We start from the raw sequence: 22,778 nt of genomic DNA, 5'->3' as shown, positions 1-22,778 counted from the left end.
ATCCAAACTTTTCTTATCTTCCTTTGATTGGGAATAATGAAGGTCCACAGCACACAAAAGAGTGTTTGCTTTCAGTGATCAAAACAGACGATTCTTTAAAAATAAATAGCAACAAAATATCTTCAGATACTCACAATGATAAGGGCATGTACACCAATGATTTCAAGTCTTGCACGGAACCTGACAGAAATTTTAAAAGTAGACTCCAAGATAGTGAAAAGCCATCAGGATCACAATGCCTGCACATTATTCTTGTCTGTACCTGGAGACCTGGTTTGCTGCTTAATCTATAGGACCCTCCACGTCTGGTCATGTGTGTGTGTGTGTGTGCTCGCGCCCATGCACAGGAACAATAAGTGTGTCCCACTCAAGTGTATATTGACCTGATGCTGCTGTTAACACAGTCCTCTCCCTCTCGTGTTTGCAGCTCCATCGCAGTGTTTGTGTTGCGGGTAGTCAATGTGTGTAAGTGTCATTGACAGAGGTCATGTCAGAGATGTGATCTTTATCTACTTTTGCGTCTGCCTCATCGTGTCTACTTGTCCCTGCATCTATGTCACTATTCAAGATAGTGCCTATCTGAACTAGGAAAACCAATATGGCTTAGCCTGCTTTGACAGATCAGAAAGCAGAGGACACTTTAGATTCACTAGGATTTATGTATTTACGTAGTTTAACCTTTTGGCTGACATGACAGAACCAGCCTACACTAGGAAAAAAATTCACAGTAAATGGTTCACACTGTAAATCACCACAGTAAAGCTGCTCTTCAACCTCTGCTGAGATTGAAGAGCTGTCTCAGGAACACACACATTAATAATCTACGAGGCAAATTAAAATAAAGCCGTCATCTGTTGGAGGTGTGCCTGTGTGTGTCTCTCTAACAAGAGTTCCCATGTCCTTGTTAGCAGTAATGAAGAATTATGAATGTGTGAGTGGCAGTGGCCCACAAACATGGATGTGCTATTAGGCCACCAAATGACAAAGTATAATGTACACACAAGTACAGCCATCAGTCCCTTGTTGTTGGAGTGTTATAATGATTATGTTACTGCTTTAGTAAAGAAACTGCAAGCTGCCCTGTCTTCATCAAGCTACCGCCGACTGCATCTCAAACACCAACATGTATCGAGGAAAACTCATTATTATTCATAAGAGAGGAGGTCAGCTGAGACGGCAAAACACTACTGAGGGAAATAGATAGTGAGAGTGGGTGGAGGGACAGAGAGAGTGAGAGAAAATGCTTTGAATGAAACAGAAAAGCTAAATAGCTACTCATAGTCTCATACATCTACGCAAATACAGGGTGGGAAGGAAATGAACAGGGGAGTAAGACATGGGATGGGATTTGAGGGAGCACAGCACTCAGTGGACTTTTCTGAAACACTGGTTGGGTTTTCATTGACTTTTACAGATTAAAGGAGAAAACAGCAGAAAATGATAATGTAGAACATAGGGAAAGTGGCCGACATGAACCAAGGTCTTTTGAGATCACTGGAAATATACTTGTCTTCTGTGTTCGCCACATGTATGTAATCTTGTATATATTTTCACAGATTACAAAACTGTTCACGATTATAACAAGAACTTGTTATAACCCTAACCCTAACCCTATAACTTATAAGAAAGAAATTTGTGAAATTATTTACATTTTTCTTTAGCAAGTGAAACTGCATATTATCAGAGCTTGGTCAAGATTATTAGACTTATTTCCCATTTTCCTGACCAACTACCTGGCTTTATAGTGGCACACAACCAAGTGGTAAGATGAGGAAAAACCATCAAGTGCCAAGGACAGTCAAATTGGAGCCTGATACAGGGATACAAAATGTAGTTTATGGACATTACAATGAGCCAGATAGCAATGATTCTTTCTGTCAATGTGTGCATTTTTTTACATGAAGTTGCTCAAACTAATTGCATCTAAAAGTGAATCTGAGTAAAAATGTAACCTGAGGAAGACTATTATTTCAGGATTCCCACTGACCATACCCCTCACCACTATCTATGATAAAAACTTGTAAAACTTCTGAAAAACTTTGTTTCATTTCACAAAGAGAGACATAATTTAGAATGAACTCATTTGAAGAAAGGACAGAGGAGAGAGAACAAGGTAATTGTAGGGTTACAATGACACTGACACATATAGATAAACTAGGGAGGTCTGACCTCCAGAGGGAGCTCGGCGTGGAGCCACTGCTTCTCTGTGTGAAAAGGAGTTAAAGTGGTTTGGGCATCTAATTAGGATGCTTCCTTAGAGCCTTTCAGTGGAGATTTTCCAGGCATGTCCAATGGTAGCAGGGCCCGGGTCTATCCAGAACATGCTGGATAAAATACATATCTAATCCAGCTTGAAAATACTGCCAGGATTCCCTGAAGGAGCTGGAATGTGTGCACATGGAGAGCAACGTTGGGAGTACCTACTGCCAATCCTGGATAATCAGCAGAAAATGGATGGATGGAGGGATGGAATACTTTGCTCAAAAGTTTTCTGAGAGAAATATGATCGCACTAGGACAAACAGAGTGTTTACTACAAAGAGAGTATTGCGTGTTCAATTCACTTTCTGTGCGGAGTTCACCCCGTGCCTGTGTGGGTCTCCTCCCACCATCCAAAGACATCATGTTCGGGTTAATTGGTGGCTCTAAATTGTCCGTAGGTCTGAGTGTGAGTGGTTGTTGGTCTCTGTCTGTCTCTGTGTGTTATCCCTGTGATGGACTGGTGACCTGTCCAGGATGACCCCACCCTCACCCAGTGTGAGCTGGGATTGGCTGGGAACTATGGCTTCTATTGACTGTTGTTTTTGCTTTGTTTTGGGCTTTTTTTAGCTAACTTTTCTTACTTTTTCAGGATGGCGTAAGTGTTTGTACTAGCACAAAAGGAGTACATGGTAACGTTCTTTGTTAAGAAAAAAGACGATCAAAAATGATGGATTAACAAAAAGATTTAGATATCACCAATTGTCAACAGTTAGTTTCATTGATATTGCTAGACAAAGGACTGTCAGTTTCTCATTATGGTTTTTGTTGATTTTCATTTATTTTTTTGCACAAAATTTGTTGTAAATTTGGTCTTAGTATTACTATTCTCTGACTTAAACTTGAAAACCTTTTGCTATTGCTATAAGGAGACAACATAACTAAATGTGGAAGTGTAACTTAGTGTACATACAGTATGTGTGTCTGAGAGAAAGCAAAAAAAAAAAAAGAGAGAGCGATACTGTATTACAACAACTTGGGAAAATTTTGGCTATTTGGTTGCCCAAAAGCAATTTCCGCCCACCAAGATATATAAATGAAATATGGCTCAGAGTTACCTTGTTCTTTCCCATCTCTTTCTGTCTCCTCCTCTCTCTCCCTCCCTCCCACTCTCCCACTCTCTCACTCTCTCTCTCTCTCTCTCTCTCTCTTTCCCAGTGATCGTGACTGTACTGATAAAAGCTCTCATCTGGGGAAGTTGGTTGCTCTCCATGTGCAGACACCCTGGTTGCCGGGGAAACCGGTCTAAAGTTGTGAGCAAGAGGCGGTGCAGGCCTCTGCAGTGCAGCAGAAAAACAGCAGCACAAGCCTGAACTTGGAGTGACAGCACACACGGCAGCACTCATCGCAAAACACACAGTCACATAGTTCTTTAATCTCTGCGTCAGTGTGTTTTTCGCACCTGGAGGAATCAAAACACACATTTCACTGCAAGATTCAGCCTGTGAGCAGGTTTCGCTTTGGGTGGAGCCTTGGAGTAAACACTTGATGTTCACTGATAGAGAGAAAAATGTTCTGTTACATATAAATATGACTGTGAGGCACCGAGATGGCAGCTGATTCCCCACCACAGTTTAAAGCTTTCCAGGGATTCAAATCATCAACACTCGGAAAGCCCACTTCTCTCATGTCTTAATTACAGCTCATTTACAGTGACTTTAGGAAAACATTTAATAATCTAGTGCATAAATGTCTGAGAGAAGTTTTACAGGCCTGGAGTGGAGATCTTCTGCCAGCCACTCTTTGTTGTTACTGGCAGTGAAATATCCACATTATTTATCAACTTCCCCTAAAATTTCCAGTCAAAAAGCTAACAGGGGACCAGAACTCTCAACCCACAGGATTCACAAACCAATCAAACACAAGAATCTTGGCACAAATTCTTGGAAAGTAAGATGTATTCTTTAGATTCACAGAACCAAACATGCACGGTCTTATTTATTTCCATTGCATTTTACAAACTTTTGCATGATCTGCTGAAAATTTCCATTGCCTGTTCCCAGAGGAGCTGCTAGAATAGAGCATATTGGACTGTATGAAAAGCAGGAAAAAAATTGTCAAGATAGTGTTCTCCATTCCACATATTCATACTGAGATCCAACATGCATTTATTCACCCTTAGATTACTCATCAGTGTGGGACTGAGTTTAAGACCTATTTCAGGCAAAAAGCCACTTCAGACGCTAATGGGGGAACACAGAGTGTCACCTCTCAAAGCTACGCACAGGGAATACTGGGCAGACTTACAGGTCAGAGGTGGGAGGAGATGGTGGGAAGGAGGTGGCATTTATGAATGTAAGTATTGTTTTATATGAGCAGTAATGGCAGTGCAGCAGAATGTGCATCTAAACTGAGCAGCGAAGCAGTGCCACAGGCTTTCAGATTAATAGAGTAAGCAGCGAAAATCACACAGAGACATATTATTATTGCAGTGTTTGTTGTCTTTGATTGTAGCAGCTGTCTGCCAGAACTGGCCACATAGGCTTTGGTCCATTTATTGCTGTTTGACTGAGCAAACTCAATACAGAAAAATCTTGTGTGGCTCAGTTTAACAGCCCCTGTAAAAATGTTCGTCTTTCCCTGACAGGTTCTGATGGCAGTAACATTTTAGTGGATTACATTTAATTATATGCCATAAACAGCAAGAAATGTGAAATGTAAAAATGTGACTGTGAAACCAGTTAGATGACTCTTATGATGTTCAGTCACAAGGAATCCAAATGTCCTGCCTAGCATTTTCTCAGGTTGACAGGTTAATCTTATTCCTACGTAGAAGGTAATTCACTCTATCCATGTGATGCAGAGAGAGTCTATTTGTAAAAAAAAAGTACTGTCTTAAAGCAAACGATGCAGTGCTTTTCACCACTGCGTCATTGTAATGTTCAAAACACTGAAGGGGGCTTCAATTTTAAATCATGGCGCTTATAACAATTCATCCAATTTTACTTTGTTCTTCCTTCCATCACCACAAAGTATGAAAGATGTTTTATTTTTGACTATGGTAAAACATTAGGCATTATGGCAAAACAGCTCAGTGGAAGCGTCATGACCTGCCCTGTCAGAAGTGCATCCAAGGTGATGTTAAAATTCCCATTATGAAGCTGAGAATCCAAAAAATATTTCAGTTGCAGTAGCTTAAAGATCCTGTGTCAGCTAACACTCAAGGCCTTCTTTCCTCGCTTCCTAATTTCTGCTTTTTCCCTGCCTGACTGACTGCCTGCCTATGTATGTGTGTGTGTGTGTGTGTGTGTGTGTGTGTACATGGTATGGTGCTTTGTAATGCTGACGGGCAGAATGAGAGCAAAGGGAAACTCAGGAAGGATACAGGGAGGCTGGATCGCCTGTCAGTCAAAGCCCAAACCTTATCATATACAAAAAGACTAAAAGAGTGACTGAGGAAAGGCAAGGGAGTGTGTGTGTGTGTGTGTGTGTGTGTGTGTGTGTGTGTGTGTGTCGAAGACGGTGAGAGGAACATTAAAAGCACAAAAACAGAGTTCAATCTAAATTAAGTCTAGTTGTTGGTAAATGCCGGTCGTTGTGCATGCCCTCTGGCATTGTTATTGTGAGGAGTGTTGCCATGCATATTTTAGCTGAGACTCATATTGTTCGTGGTGATTGAGATACGCCTTGTTAGCAAGGTTTTCTAGATGTGGTGTAAGATGTCCCTCTTTCTCTCTTTCCCTGTTTCTATGCTTGATCATTTAGCTCAACAATCAGGAGCAGAGAAAGAAACTACAGGCATAATTAGAGCTGCTCTGACTAATAAGTCGGTCATGTTTTGAATCAGGAACGCTGCCATGTATCCGTTCATTCAAGAAGTATAGCTGTGAATATACTGCATGCATTGACCGCCCTCAGAGTTTTCCTGGATACCTGTGTGGAGCCTTGCTTTTCTACTTTTCTGCTAAAGGTGGTTTGTGGCCTGTGTAGGACATGGGTAGCTGACCTTGACCTTTTCCTGCGTATTAACAGCCTCGCTCCTCATCCCATTAAGGGTTCGATGACTCCTAAGAAAGGCCATTTGGGGGGGAGTTAGGTATGGGTGGTTGTGGAATAGGAGAGAGAATCCGTATGTGTGTGTGTGTCTGCCCCGCTGATCACCAGTGTTCCCTCTGTAGGGGTCCAAAGTGAACAGCGTTGCCTTGCGGACCAGAGTAATGTATTCAGCTGATGAGGTCTGCTGTGCACTGTACAGCATTCCCTCCAACCTGTGTAGCGAACGCTCCCTGGGCGCTACATGAATAAACACTCTCAGTGCTCCCACGACTCTTCGTTGCATAAAATGAATCTTTTACACTATATTTTGTTAAGTGGGGGGTGAGTAGTGAGATTCTAATTCTAATCTGATCAGCTGCAGTTTCACAAGAATAAATACTGAACCTGAACTGTAACTCGTTCAGAATAAGTGTGTATGTGTGTGCTCATTATATGGACATTTTGTGCACATCTTTGGGAGCCAGACAGAGATGGGCTCCGAGGGCTGGCCATGTTTCTTGGACTGATCCTTATTTCCGGAATGTAGCAAGCAGCAACTTGGAATATCAATGGCATTTGATTCCCCAAAGCTTTAAGACACAGAAACCCCACAGACTTTTTGTGTGTGAATGTATGTGTGTGTGTGTGTGTGTGTGTGTGTTCAGGAAAATGTACATTATCAAGCTCTCGCCTGCGGTTTGCCCAGCTGCAGCCATAGGCCAAATGACAGTTTACAGTTTATAAACAAAATTACACACACACACACATTCTCGCTCGGGGCAATCTCTTAAATTGGATTGAGACTACAAACTGATCAAAGCAGTTTGTAGCAGGATTGATGCTACTGGGAGTCCTAACCTGCTTATAACCCAACCCACCCACTCCACTTCCTTCTCCTCACACACACACCAAGACTGTGAAAAATGAAATTTTTGCAAGCTGTGTGTGTGTACATTACGTGTTGGACAGAGACAGTGAGTACATGTCCATGATAATGCTTAAGAGTCATGTAAGGCACGTCAGCACTGACACTTTAGGTTTGTATCAGCTCTTGGCTCCATAAATCAGCACACATGTTTCGGATATATTTTGTTTACCTCTAGTATGCTAATGTTCACTAATTGAAGTTATCTGCTTGGTTGCTCTTATTTATATCAAATGTTACTGCTGGATAATTATGTATATTATTGCGAAAAATTAACAAAACCTTTAAATATTTTCTCTATTTTAAGGTACGAACCTGCCCCTTTTATCACAGGTATACACGTTACACATAATCTGGATTTGGTTCATTAAAAACACAACATCATCCAAAGATTATTGCCATGGCGATAGTAAGTCTTATTTCTATCAGCTTTTTATATCCAAGCAGTCATCATGTTAAGAATTGCAATGACGTCGACTCCTGTGATAAGTCTTCAAGCCCACATACAGTATATTATTATGACACAGAATGCTGGGTGTACTGTATGATTTTATAACAGTCTCTGAAGTGATGCCATTGGCCTGATTTCCAGTCTAATTCTAACAGGCCCCAGCCAGCGACTCCCCAGAGGAACCTGGCCAGATCAACCATGAGAGCATGAGCGACAGCATTAGCCTCAGTGGCATACTCTATGATCCACTGCTCGAGACTCAAGCTCAGCTACACAGGCTCAGGAATAAAGTCAGTGTCTATAGCTCGATGGGATTTTTAGCTTAATCATTTAAAATGTCCTTTTAGTAAGGCCAACCAAGTCACATTCCTTGTGAACATTGAATCAGTGCAGTGAGTACTGACTTAAAGTGTCATCGAGCCTTATTGACAACCTCTTCACTTTTTGAGAGAATGAAAACAGAGTATTTTCTGGTTTTGCTCTGCAAACCTGCTATAATATCTGTCTCAAAGAACAAGCCTGTTTGTGTCCTGCATTGATGTTCAGCTGAGAGACAGCTCCATTTTTCTCTACGTATGAAACTAACACATGAGCATCATGCTCATCACTTATGCCTTGATGTCACTTGAGTCATTGTTCCAATAAAACCAGAAAGGTGAGTACTTGTGGCTGAAACTCTTGCCACCTTTGTTCCAACAATGCAGCCTCTTTCAGAGTTGCTTGGTCTTTTTTTTTTATTATTATTATTATTATTATTATTAAATCTTGATACAAAATCTGAATAAAGTTGGCCTTTTCAACATTTTTACCCGCAACAAAGTATGGATATTAAATGCTTCCGTGTACCATGGTGGCATCAGGTAAACCTTTTTGCTAAAGTGGCAACATGGAAACTACTTTGGGTAAAAGCCAAAAGACAAGGAAAGAAAAACATATCGTCATTAGTCACTTGAAGTCATACCTCCAGCACCCTAGACTATAACAAATGCTTCACCAACCACACCTCAGGCCAGCATTCAGCCACTCCACTCCTCAAGCAGCTCTGACTTTAGCTGAAACCCTTCAGCAGCACACAGGGCTCTCCAGCTCAGTAACCCCTGCATTGGTTCCACAGTTAGACTGAGAAACACGTTTAGGCTTCGACATTTTGGTACAAAAGCAGAGCAAAACACTTTTTTCAGTGTTGATAATAAATCAGCTATACAGGCTCTGACTGAAAAAAGAAAAAATTAAAAAGAAATAAACATTCGCCTTATCCACAGTTGCACAAATGTCAACTGGCCAAATGGGATTTGAGCCAGTTGTCCCTGTTGTCAGTAGGCCTGTGCTCTGGTTTCATCTTTCTCTGTCACAAAGTGGTTTCTTCAGCGGAGGAAATTCTTGAAGGTCATTTTCACATGAATGCTGTCACTTTCACCTGAGTGCTATATCCTGCACAGCATTTTGGCCAAGTTGTTTTATTTGAATGCGGGAAAAACCGACTGTTCAAAAAGGGGGAGCCACATTCAAGAGACAAAACTAAAAACAGAGAAACAATACACACTGTAGGGGTGCAACTTTGGACACCAGTACTTCAATGTAGCATTACAGAACAGTCAAGGTCAAGAATTACAGATATATTTAGCTATCTGTCTGCCTTGTGACTGTGACTAGTTTACTGGGTGATTGACGGTTAATTAATTTCAGCTATGTCATCTTCAAGAGTTCCCATCAAGGTATCAAATCTCCCATGTTTGTTCTAGTTTTGCACAGTTCCAGTAGTCTTTGAGTATTACATGATTTTCATTTGAACAATAACCTGCCATGTTACATACAGTAGGCACATGAAACTAAGGGCCAAGGTATGTGATTGAATACTTACTAAAATATACCTGTAGTCAGTCATGATCAGATCTCCAATAGCTGTTGCATATATTCATTGCTGAATGACAGATTTAATTTAATTCAAGCACAGCTCTATTTCTATCATTCTTGGATGGTAGCCTGGCTCAGAGTAAAAGTGATGCTTTTGACACTGGTCTTGGCAGTTAGTTGATGAGTTGAAGACATTTAATTAATCTTACGCTTTCCTAAAAACCTCCAACATTCCTATCAATCTTTATTTTTTGTATGTATTGGTCACAGTGCTCTGGTATTTGAAGGGCCAGATTGGTTTTGCTGCACACATCGTATGTGTTATTGCACACACAACTTGTGTTCACTGTTGCACTGGAAACTGTGACTGACAGTGTTTTCTTGTGACACACATATCTCAGAAAATCCTCCAGTAATAGAAAGTGAAGAGAAAAAAATGTAATTATGCACCAGGGACCTTCTATTTAAGTATGAAAAAATAAACAGATGCTTAAACTGCACAGTGATTGGATTGCTAACGTTGCTGTATAGTAGTTTTTTTAAATCAAATTTTCAGAGGTTTTAATATTTAAAGGAGACACTTATAACGTCTCATATAAAAAAAATATTATCTACAGACTGACAGGAACAGACTGAAAACTGTTCATAACTTCATGGTAAATATATAAAATTGTGTCTCTTGGTTTTTCAAGGTCTACATTTGTTCCTGCCATCTCAAAACTGCAATGTAGAAGAATAAGAATGGAACTAAATGTACACACAAATACAAAGACATTCATTCACTCACATACACAGCATGGCATCATCGGAAAAAAATATGCGGTATTATAAAGCCAGAAGTGATGAGTATGGCTAATGTGATTAACACATCATTTACGCTTCAGAGACACCGTCTCTAATTTGTGACAGTACTGGAAACTGTCTACCTGATATCTGATGCCATTGAACATCTATCTGCTATGGTATCGAACAGAATCTACTTTTTTTTTTTTTGCAAAGTTTCCTATCTGGACTGTCACAAACAATGAGATTTCTGTCAATTAAAGACACTGCCCAGCTACCCACAGCCACATACACACACATCATTCCTCCTTAATTGTCACTCTCTTCCTGCTCTGTGGCAGACAGATGCGTCAGTGGGATAATAATGCTGCGCAGAGGCATATGAGTGAGTCCTGAGATGACAGAGAGCATGGCGTCCCCAAATCCCCCTCAACTGCACCATGGCTCTTTGTCACGGTATAATCCTTCCTCACTTGCTGAGAGGCCAGGAAGAGGCAGGAGGGAGACGAGAAATAATAGAACATAAACAGATATCCATAGTTATAGCTGATCAACAAATGGCAGAGGTAACTCAAAGCATAACAGGCATAAAAGAGGTCAGCTGTGCTTAGATGGAGTAACAGAAAACAGCTGGAAAGGAGAAGGTATGACTCAGCTGCATAGGCAATTAGGACAAGGTGCAATTCTTAGTATAATCCAAATTAAAGAAAGGCATTTAGAGATTGGAAGTGAGATGGAGAGAGAGCACTAAAAAGAGAGAAATGACAGATAGAGAGAGAGAGGCAGTGGCAGTGGTGGAGTGTGTGGGTAGAAGAAAAGCAAAAAGAAAGGGAAGGAGCCAAAACGAAAATCAAGAAAGAAAGAGTGGAAGACTAAGGCAATTAGCTCATTCAGGTTGACAGAGCTGAAACAGAGTGTTTGGAAGTGATAAGGTAGTGAATGTGCAGACCAGGCAGAAGGCGAAACAACTGCATCCTCTCATCCTCCTATTAATACTACTGACATGCCATTGAACACTCTTGTTTCCAACTTAGTCATTTCTGAGCAAATACACACACACATGCACACACACTAGCCTGGAGCACATCTGCTGATGCTAATGGTCTGCGTAATTCAAACACAACAGAATTAATGTTGGAATAAAAACACATTTATGCCCCCTATGTTTACCAGCAGTTCCTTTCCCATTTGGTAGTTTGAATTTGTGAAAGTGAAATGGAAGGTAATCTCCTCTGCATTAAGATCAATTCTTCTCCTAAGAACACATAATTAATCCCTCATACAGTGTAAAACCTGCACTAAGACTTCTAACCTCTCATTCATTGATTATGCTTTTGTTCCCTGAAAGACTCTGAGTGAGTGTCTTTACTGGCTCACATCAAGAACATACACAGGCCAACAAATGCAAATATAAATAGAAATGTGTGAGCACGGTGGAATAATACGAGATATTCGCTCTGTTGTCATACAAACAAGATTACTGTCAGTTGCTTTGTTAACAGGAAAAATGTGCTGCAGTGACTGAATACACGAGAAACACATGACACTGACCTGTGTTGAACTTTCCTCCACTCAGAACCAAACGGTTGCACCAGATGCATTTCACATTATATTTCGAACAGCGAGACTCTCACATTTTTCAGATAATCTGTTGTTAAGGTGGTGCATCGACACCAACAGCCTTCTTAGTGACAGCAGAAATACTTTGGAACATGATGGATGGGTAATCAAATGGATATTTTATTGAAATTGTTCGTAGGTCAGAGATATTCAATTCTCTGTAGCTTCGCTTTAGAAAACAGCCTTCTAAGAAAAACTGAAAGAAGATTGAAAGACATTGAAAGAAAAACGTTGTCCTATATTATCACCACTTTTAAAATAATAATAATAATACAGGAAAAACAAAAAATCCAACATAGTGTTTAAGTGAGAAGTCAAGTATTCTGTGAAAAATATAAGGCAGGCTTTCTTGTAAAAAGCTTGTGTAAGTATGTGTCAACATTAATATGTCATGAGAGGGAAAGGGAAGCTGAAGGAATAGAAGAGTGTTTGCATTGTGTTTTTCTCCTAACATACAAAGACAATAACTGGTTAAGTTTATTGTGTTTGGGGAGCTAATGTAAAGGCAATACAAATAAATCCAAATTCATGAGTTTGTGTATTTGGTGGCGGGAATTGTATCACAGTATTGTAGTGATTAAATGAAAAATGTGGACATGTAATTTGTCCTTACTTTAGCATACAAGTATTTTCAGTGCAGGAAAACATTTAATGTGATAAGTTATGAATGCTGTTTATTCAGCTTAACTCTTTAAAGATTATTAAAAGTATTGTTGGTTAAAATATTAACATTAAATTTGATCATTTTTGATTGGCGGAGTGCCTGAATACAGGATAACAGGGTTTATTGACAGTAATTTTATTGATTGTTTTCAATGAAACTGGACAATAAATAAAAGGTAAATCGATAAACGATTGATTTACAGTTAGGGAAACAATCTACACCATTAGATGTCAAATGAAGCCACCTGCATCTCGTCCAACCACAACACGCAATACAAACACTTTGTATTCATGAGTTACCCGAGTTTAAAAAGATCACGGACTGCCCTCTCTACCATTTCTGTGAAGGGGGTGAGATACCCTACTCAAACCTCCAGCATTCAATGGATGACAAGCAGTGAGAGCTCACTAGTTGAGTGGCAGACACACAATCACATGCACACATATATATACACACACACACCCATTCATATTCAAAACAACAAGTAATTTGGAGTCTGAAGTTCAGTTGTTTGCACTTCTTTGGTGAAACCTGAGGCATACAAAGAAAACACAAACACAGGGAAAGCATGCAAACTTCACAGAATCCTAGAATTGTTCTTCTGTCAGCATCGCCAAATATAAAAAAATTTTCAATATCCTTTTTTAAAAGATGGAATATAAATTATACAGTTTAGTTGCCAAAGAGGATCCTGACAACACAAAACTACCTTTTAGGTGCCTTAAGTGCCTTTTAGGTCTACTTTTTCTCTACTGTTGCTAAAAACCAAAGAAGATAGCAAAGCAGGAATATTAAGTCATACAAATCATGAACCTGTCCTACCAGGATTTACGCATTTTTTCACTGTCATAATATATATCCAGTTAGGTCTAATGTCCTTAGCCTTAAAAAGTCTGATGCCTCCCAGTGACGCCTGGTGTCAGCAGGGGTAGAATGAGTTGCATTCAATCTGGTTTCTGAGTCCAACTCTACAGCAAAACATGTGTACAAAGCATTTATCTTTTAAGACAAGAAGCGCTACTGTTCAAAGTTGTGAAACCTGATAATCATAAAGAATTGTTTCCTTGAATTAAAATGAGTTTAATTTATCATCAACAGTGCAGTTTCACAAAACTACTTTGTGTGATTAGAAAAACAGTGGTTCCGTTTTTCACATCACTGTCCACAATTTGCCCCAGTATGAATTCAGCAGAAACCAGTCAGTGAATAGGTCCACTGTGCTTTATTTGGAGTGGGCCCTCAAAGTAAATATAACTACAGTACATTCATTTTGGGGCACAGAAAGCTTCCTATCAACACAGCACCACCACAGCACAATTTCATCAGAAGCCAGTCACCATTGCGGTGGAGATCATGGAAACCATAGCAACTCTGAAACCTTGGGTTTTACTGGCAGGGTCAATGGGAATGAATGAGAAAAGAGACGGAAGTCAAGTTTAAAGAGAAAAAACAAATGATCCATGCAAGTGCAGAAACTGCCACTGAGCTGTGGAGATTTGACAGTGAGTCAGTTGATGAACCTATTATGAGCTCAAATAGAAGCTGTTTTCATGGTTCATTGAATTGATGCAGCCCACAAAGTCTCTATGTAGTGTTTCAAATTTCACTGAATTGTCTGTCTGTGTCTGTCCTTCCAACTCCCAGTTGGTTGGTGGCCGGTCACCAATCTTGCTCACTCTGAAAAGGAGATGGGTGTCAGTGTGATATGCTCATTTTGTTGTATTTGCTTTTGTAATAGTTTCTGTTACTGACAGAGATCAAGACTTTGATAAACTTGAATAAAATGCTGGTTCACAGTGGAAACAACAAGGGCTCAGCCTAAAGACACTGATACCTGTTTTATGTACCGTGATCAAATACCACAGCACTCTAGTCTCAAAACTACAACTAAATACTAAAATAAATAAAACAGCCAGTAAAGCAACAGACAATTTATTTTTAAAGCTTACATATTTCTCAAAATATTTTTCTCAACACATTCCTGAGTGCAGAGATGTTGCCGCTGCCACATTCCTCAAGTGGACAAAATTTTGTTTCACAAGATCCCAGTTTGATGCAAATATCCAATTCAATCCAACTCAATTCAACCTCGGTTCAGTTATGAATATTTTACTCACTAACGTGGATTAAAGCAAACTCCAAAGAAATAAGGCCATTAGGCAAATATTCAGTTTAATTTACTCAACCAGTGATAAGCAGTAGCTTTCACCAATCTAAACGAGTAGGACAAGTGGATCAGTCAGTATCTCTCTCCTGATAGACCTCTACTACTCTGTCCTAAAGAGCAACAACAAAAGAAAGAAACAAAGGGAACCACAAGCAATGTGAGAGGGGCAATCGCAGTAACCTGCAAAGCAACCATTTATCATTCAGAGCCTTCAATGGAGCAGTAGAATATTTGACGAAGATTACGCACTACATTTTGCAATGCTGGGCGTATTATTGTATGAACCCCCTGTATGATGATCACCCTCAGACTGTTTGACTCTAAACCATAGCCTGGGTTCAAATTTCTACTGTTGTCTTTGATTTCTACCATTTCTACAGTTTTGTCTGTAACTGTTCCAAACGGAACAGTTATCATCGCTATTGCGGACAGACCTCCAGGAACTACGTCCAGCTGCCATCCCTTATTAAAAGCTGCACTGGTTCAAAGAGAGCACTGGTCTACATTACTCCGACATTTACAGTGTCATACAGTAGATGTCTGCTTTGCAGTAGGATAACAGCAGTGCCATGTTTTGTAATACCACCAGAAGACAAAGTAATTCTATTAAGCGTCATCATTTTTTAAATGTATCACATATGTATGAAAATGGATTAGACTTCACTGTTCAGACTTTGATTGCTGATAGTGAACTGGGCCAAAGATTCAGTGCGACTGTCCTTCCACTTACAATAAAGTGAGGTCAGTCTCATACCTTGTCCAGCGTGTGACAGAAACTAGACATCATCCACAATGCGTTATCACTCTCAAGGGAATCATTTTCTGACCGCATGATTTTTTGAGAAGGTCACTCACCTGGCATGTTGAGAAATTAAAAATAACACGTCCCACTGTGTGTCTGTGTTGTTTCATCATTGTCCTATTTTGCTGAGGTAATACAAATAACTATTGTGCAGTGCAAGCACATGAAACTTGTATTTTTTCTCTTTAATATTTTGTATTTCATGTTATCTCAGTTAAATTATCTGGTGTTTGAGAACTTTAAGTCATTGAGTGGTGTCTTGCATGAAAAATGGCAAAAACAGATAATAAAAAAAGTTGATGTTTGAAACTAGCTCTTACCAACCATTAATCTTTTTGCCTTGTTTTGCACTGACCCAAAAATCATAGGTCATTCTGGCTGATAAAACACACACCACACAGATGTTTTGATTATATCTTATTGTCTTTGAATATGACTTTTCCAGTGAGTTAACATTATTCTTCTAAGGCACATCTAAGTTTGTTTTGCTTCATTTAACTTTCATGAGTGGCAAAAAATACCAAGGTCACATTATACCAAGAAAAACAAATTAGTCTCCACTATTCCTGTAAAAAAAATATAAATTCACAATTTCTTGTTGAATCTTGGATATCTTTGTAGCTTGACATTTCTGAGTGTCTCCATTGGCTCAGATCAGGTGGACAGGATGGTTAAAGGGTGCAGTTAGGAGTGGGCTGGCTAATTAAGCATTGAGAGAGGAATGAGAACTGAGCCTTGGCCATTTCTCACTTCTAAGAGGAGCATGGATCATTTCTTAAAATCCCTGTATGGGCACAAAAAAGCATCAGTCAGTTGGGAGATTGAGACAGAATTGCTGTGGCCAGCCACCTGACCAACACCTTTTTACAGCTGGAGACTTCATTAACAGATATGGATCTTGAGGCTCAAGGACTTGTTCCCAACAAACCCTTAACCTCGTAGAATGCCAACCCTAGAGCTTCATCCCTGCCCCCTTCCTGTTGTTTTTCAATAGATCCTATCAAGGTGGAGTGAGACAAACTGAATATTGGCAGTTTAGCCATTCTTTTTACCCCCCTCTGCCCTTACTTCAAAAAGATGCATCTCATCTTTGGCTGAAGCTTTATCAGTAACAAAACGACTATGAATCAACTTGGGGGAAAAAAAAATACACACACACACACATACAAAAAAAATGACAATTTGTGATAATTTTTGGGAAGAACTCAAAATACCACCTGTCCATGTCATATTTACAAGGTTTTCATTTAAGTCACTTAGCAAATTATAAAAAGGAGGGGGGCGGGAAATGGCAGTTAGAAAAAGACATCTTCACAGTTAATTTGCCACAAGGCAACATAAACCTGAATGTAAAGCATATGACTGATGTAGCTGCTGGAGGTAAGACAGCATTATCCCCAGAGAAAAGATTTATATTCACCCTGCTGATGTTGTCAGGGCAGGAATATTGCCTGGGCCTTTGTTCTGAGCAGGTAACAGAATGGTCCTTCCACTTCAGCCCATAGCCACTTCACCCTTGACACTGGCCCAACAAATTTGAATTGACTGAGTGGTTGAGAGCAATATGTTAATTCCAAGCCCGTCTCCTCTTTTGCTGCTAATATTGAGGAGGAGGAGGAAGAGGAGGGGGAAGAAAAAAGAAAAGAGGAAGTACTTGTCAGTTCTGTATGTGGCTGATTATTGGACACACTAAAGGCTTCACAAACAGCTACCATCCTCTTATGAAGCCTGTAGCATGGCCAGAGCCACGCTGTGCTGGGGAAATAATAAGAGTGTGCTCTTTATCAACCCACACATACTGTAACAACCAAGAACATTCTGTTTTGTCAAACCAAAGAGCAAGCTTCACATTCTGGCAGGGGTTGAATATTCAGCAGTTTACCACACTCGTATTTTCTTGAAGAAAATGAAGAAATACTTGACACGGTCTGAGCGGTTCCGTCTGCTTGTTGAGGCCCACCTATACTCACACACTACCAGATGTGCTGGCAGAAAAAACAAAAGCAGCTCTTCATCTATCCATTCAGATCTGAGGAAACCTCCAGAATGGAAATATTAAGTTAATTTAAATGATTCCTTTAACATTAGTTAATTAATTGTTTATATTGTATGAACTATATATCCTACTATGGCAATGTCTTTATTTCAATAACTATAACTAACTCCTGCCAACTCAACCCACTCAACCTGAATTCCAGACTGTTACATAATTGCTGTCCCTGTTTTGTTTACTGCACCACTAGTACCTACTGTAATGCAGTCATTTTATTGTGGATGTAAAAGAAATTATGCATATACATTTACGAACACAATGGTAGTCAGTGTCACACAGCAGTCATTAACCATCTTTCGATTGTACAAGAAGTCCTGCTGAAAGGTTCTAAAAAAGGAGCCTGGGTGTTCCTGTAGACTCACCATCCTGCCTAATTATCACAGGGGTCATACTGTAATTTCCTCTTTATCCCCAAATAGCCTCAGAAGAGGCAATGGTGTTTTGCAAAACGAACCTTTAAAAACCGGCAAGCATTTGTCAAACGGTTAATGGCTATATGAAGGGCAACAGTATAAGGTCATAGGTAAGGCTGTTTCAATCACCACAGGGAATAGGCACACCTATTTATGGCAGCTGGCCTTTAAACTGCATGACATCAGAAGCTTTCATATTATTCTGAAGTGGACCAACATGTACACCGTCTGCAAAATTAAATAAATAAAAATTATTTGTAAACTGATATAATTGGATTGCATCTATAAGTAGGTGCTTTGCAGAAGTAGACTTGTGTTGTACCTGCTATCACAATTAAATAGCTTTTCTCCTTATTAAAAACACAATATATGCTTGTCTTCTCACTTGAAAAATGTCAGCTTCAGATACAAATTAAAACCTGCAGTTAAGGGTATAAGGAAAAGAAACCCACAAACTGTACACTGTGGGATACATGTATTTTTCCCCTTCACAGTCACTGAGAAATCAATGTTAAGAACTAAGCTGAGGCATCAAAGACCAACAGCCTATCTGACCTGCATAGAGCCCCACTGTGGGGTATAATGCAGCATTGTACACCAGTTACTTAAAGACCCATTCATGCAGACACTAAGTAAATGCATAGGACCATAAGATGGGGGGTTTAGGGTAAGATACGATTTACAATACTGCCTCCAGCCTTCACGATTAAACAACTTACACACATATGGAAATATATTCAGAGAGAAGAAAAAACATCAGATGAAAATGTTTCTGATTAGAGAAATACAAACCAAAGGTTTTTATTTTTCATAGCCTCCTTTGTCTCTCCATAAAAATAGTGTTGCTCAAAATAAAGTGTTGAAACAAAAAGAAAAACAAAGTCATGTTTCAATGTAGTCCATGGAAAAGCCCCAGTATCAGACATTCATTTTGTTTCTTTTCAATCCTCTGTTTGTTTGGTTTTTTTTTTTCCTCTCTAAAATCAGAATGGTCAGCAAAGCCCTGTATCACTGCACCACGTCTTTTCCCTTTGAAAAATTAGCATCAGAATGAGCCCTTGCAGAGACAAGTCAGGCAACTGCTGTAATGCATTACTAAATTAGCCCTAAACACTACACAAGCCATTAAGAAGCATGTCAAAAACGGGACGGAAAAGAAGTAATACAAAATGCAACCCATAACAGAACAAAGTATTTGCAACAGCTGTTATTAGCCTGCACGTCATCATCGCCAGTTGAGCTAGTGGGGGAATCATGAGCACACTAAATAAACATGTTTAGATACGCTACAACTAAGAAGCACGGGCACTGTTAAATAAATGCAGCTTAGCTCCAGCAAACAGAGGGTTAAACCTTAGCTGCAGAAATTCACTGCAGTCCAAAAGCATTTGGCTGATAGCTACTGAACAGCACATTCTATCTGTGCCATTATGCTGCTATCCTTGGACAAATATTTCTATCTATCCAGATTTTGCTTCCTTTTTGTGTCTTGTTGTGTTCTTTAGTTTGGAAATACCATTTTATTGCATATAATATTTGGCACAGTAAAAAGTGGAGCTTAAGTTTGGGGCTGTATTTATAAACTGTTGCCTGTATAAAGAGTGTTGTACTGCATCCTAAATATGGTCAAAAAACAAACTAAATCCCTCTTTTCCTACAGTAGACAGTACCACCTTCTGTGATCAGTCACAAAAGCAATTCATTATCTTAATCTTTTATTTTTTTTAAATAGAAGTCACTGGTTATTAGAAAATAGTTTCAAATTACTTTCTTTTCTAATATAATCCGCATGTCTCACCATTTCCTGACAGTAGTTTCATTTATATATATTTGATTTTTTTCATATTTATATACGTATGTGTAGGCATGTACAAGAAACAAAAAACTGTCTCTGTTTTGCACTTCTGTACAAAAGAAAGTTACCGTTTTGTTCTTTGTGCATTCTATTGCATGGACAGATGAGCAGACAGGGAAAGAGGAGAGATTGGGGCAGAGTCAGAGATAGATCCATAGGGAGCATTACTCAGATTTGGGTCTCTTGAACCTTCTCCTTGCCGTGAGTAGTCTTCAGGACGTAGGGATCAGCAATGGTGCTGATGTGGCTGTGATGCTGTCTGACTGAACGATGGAAAGAGTTGTTCTGGGTCCAGTGGGCTCCGTAGCCCCCTTGACGGGAAGAGGAGGAGGAGGACACATACCCAGGCTTAAAGGTGTTGCTGTTGTGTTCCACTAATGTAGGCAGTACCAACATTGTGTCATCAGAGCCACTAGATCCGGAGGTGGGTGGTGGAACAGGAGGAACGTCTTCCTCCATCTGTATGATTTCTGAGGTCCTGGCTGCTGCCACCGTGCCCCTCTGTTGATGTCGCTTCCGCAACTTATAGAACGCTATCAACATGGCAGCTGACAGCAAAGTAACGGCGACAAAACACCCTATGATGATTTTGGTAGTTTTCATCATCTCATCCAGGCTGGCAGCTGGCTCTGTAGAGACTGTGACAGTCGGAACTGACACCTGTTTAGGAGTCTGAGTATTTTTGAACAGCACAGTTGGTGTGGAGATGAAGACAGGCTGAAAGGAAGAGGGTGAGGCAGGGATGGTAGGCTTGGGTTTAGGGGTTTCTTCCACTGTGGGCTCCAAAAATTCCACTGTAACTGTGGTAAAGTAGGACAGATTAGATGTGTTGAGTTCGGCATTGCTGACGTTCAGGTAGGCCGAAGCGTTGGAATTTCCTGCCATGTTGCTGACCATGCAGGTGTAGACACCCGTGTCAGATGGGAGAACGTTGGAGAAATTGAGTGTCCCGTCGTTAAGGACAGATATCCGTGGGTGGGCTGAGCTGTGGGTCAGTACAGTCCCATTGGGGAGAAGCCATCGGACTGCACTCATGGCAGCTGTGCGACACTTCAGCTCTGCCACCCGTGCTGCTGAGATGTTCAGATCTCGGGGAGCATCAAGTATGAATGGTGCAGAACACTGAAAGGTGGTCTGATCGACTTCCACCAGATATCGTCCTCTCATGTGGGCCGGCGTGTGGCAGCGTCCACAGCAGGTGGAATTTGTGGGAATGTTTTCTCTGAGCCACCAGGAGAGCCACACCACATCACAGTCACATCGCCAAGGGTTGTGGTGTAGGTGTAGCTCCACCAAGTACTGCAGAGGGGTAAAGAGGTTATGGGGGAGGGATGACAAGTTATTATGGGCTAAATTGAGTTCCTCTAAAGCCGTGATGTCATCAAATGCATTCCTCTCGATGGTCGTGATGGCAGAGTTCATAATCCACAGTTTACGTAAATTCTTTAGCTCCCGAAAAGCCCCAGGTTTCAGTTCAGGGAAAACATTCTCTGATATTTCTAGCTCCTCCAATCCCACTAGAGGTGAAAGATTAGGAAACTCCCTCAGGTTGCACATTCCCAAGTTGAGATACTTGAGGTTCTGAAGGCCCTCGAAGGCCCCATCAGAAATGTATTCCAATTTCCTCAGCTCTCCCAGGTCCAGTCTCATGAGTGAGGGGACACGGTTGAAGGCATAAGAGGGGATGCTCTCAATGGGATTGTTTCTAAGCCACAACTCTCTCAACTTTGATAGGTACTCAAAAGCTCCACTAGGTATGACCGTCAGTCTGTTGTCGAACAGCTCTAGGGTATTAAGACTAGTCAGACCATTGAAGGCCCCCACTTCAATCTGCCTTATAGCATTTCTTCCCAACTGCAGTACCTCCAGGTGATGAAGGTGTCTGAAGCTATCGGCCTGTATGGTCTCTATGCTGTTTTCCATCAGGTTCAGGTATCTGGTGTTGGCTGGAAAGTTCGGAGGAACCTTAACCAGGCCTCTGCGGGTGCACACCACCTTGCTGAGCTGATTAGTGCAGGAGCACACACCTGGACAGTTCTGTGGGTTCCCTGTAGACTGGCACATACTGAGAGCAGGCACCATGAGGGAGAGCACGGCGAGCAGGGCTGCGTTCCAGGTAGGCTGCACACTAACCTGGCCCAGAGGACTCATGGTGTGGAGGGCTCATTATTTTGCATGTTGGGGGGAGACGGCACACACCAGAGCACAGACCACCCTAGCCAGGCTGGAGCAACTCAAGGCTCCCAAGTTCCATCAACAGTGTGGGGAAATGCTATATTGAAATTGATGCGTGAGAGGAAAAAAGTAAAAAAAGAGGGATGGAGAGAGTAAGAGATTAACACAAGAGCAGTGTGCAAAAAATAGTGCAGCAATGTAAGAAAAAGATTGAATAATAGAGTCAGTGACATACCTCGTGAGTTTGAAAGTGGTCCTTTTTTGCCTCTTTGTAAATATTTATTGAAAGCAGAAGCCGTACATAACATTCATTTATAATTCCTTTCCGTGGAAAGACAGAAGATTAATGCTTTCTTTTGTTCCCTCTTTGAAAAAGTGAGGTGGCCCCGTATTAGTCAAGGGTACAAAATGGCTCCTGGTATTAAAGATTGAGGGCAGCATGGAACCACTCACAGGCAGAAGTAAGGCCAAAATGACTTGGTAGGTGCCGGGATCCCTTCTGCCCCCACTAACTGCCCCCCTGCCAGGCTGCAGACTCCGAAATGCAGCTCCAGTGTGGATAAATCACCACGATCCATAATGCAGTTCAACACGTCAGAGGAGGAGAGAAGAATCGAAAAACTGAAATAAACAAAAATCCTCAGTTCTATTGGCTCCTGATACATGTGTTGGCTCGTTGGCTGGTGGCCTGTTTGGTGGCGAGACCTCCCTCCCTGTGACTTTGCCAAGGGCTAGTCAGTTGCTGATTAGCACCGTTGTGACAGGGACTGAAAGACAGAAAAA

At 40.7% G+C, this 22,778-nt stretch overlaps 1 protein-coding gene across 1 annotated transcript; it reads right to left on the bottom strand.

Annotated features, from left to right (window-relative positions):
• Window positions 1-19,988: 19,988 nt before the first annotated feature.
• Window positions 19,989-21,971, bottom strand: lrrc4.2 (leucine rich repeat containing 4.2). The gene has a single exon (XM_029523459.1). It carries the CDS (start codon window positions 21,969-21,971, stop codon window positions 19,989-19,991), a length of 1,983 nt encoding a protein of 660 aa, XP_029379319.1.
• Window positions 21,972-22,778: the final 807 nt, after the last annotated feature.

Source organism: Echeneis naucrates, chromosome 16 (assembly GCF_900963305.1).
Source record: "Echeneis naucrates chromosome 16, fEcheNa1.1, whole genome shotgun sequence".
In the NCBI taxonomy this organism is placed as follows: Eukaryota; Metazoa; Chordata; class Actinopteri; order Carangiformes; family Echeneidae; genus Echeneis; species Echeneis naucrates.
This window is presented reverse-complemented; position numbering and strand designations above follow the sequence as displayed.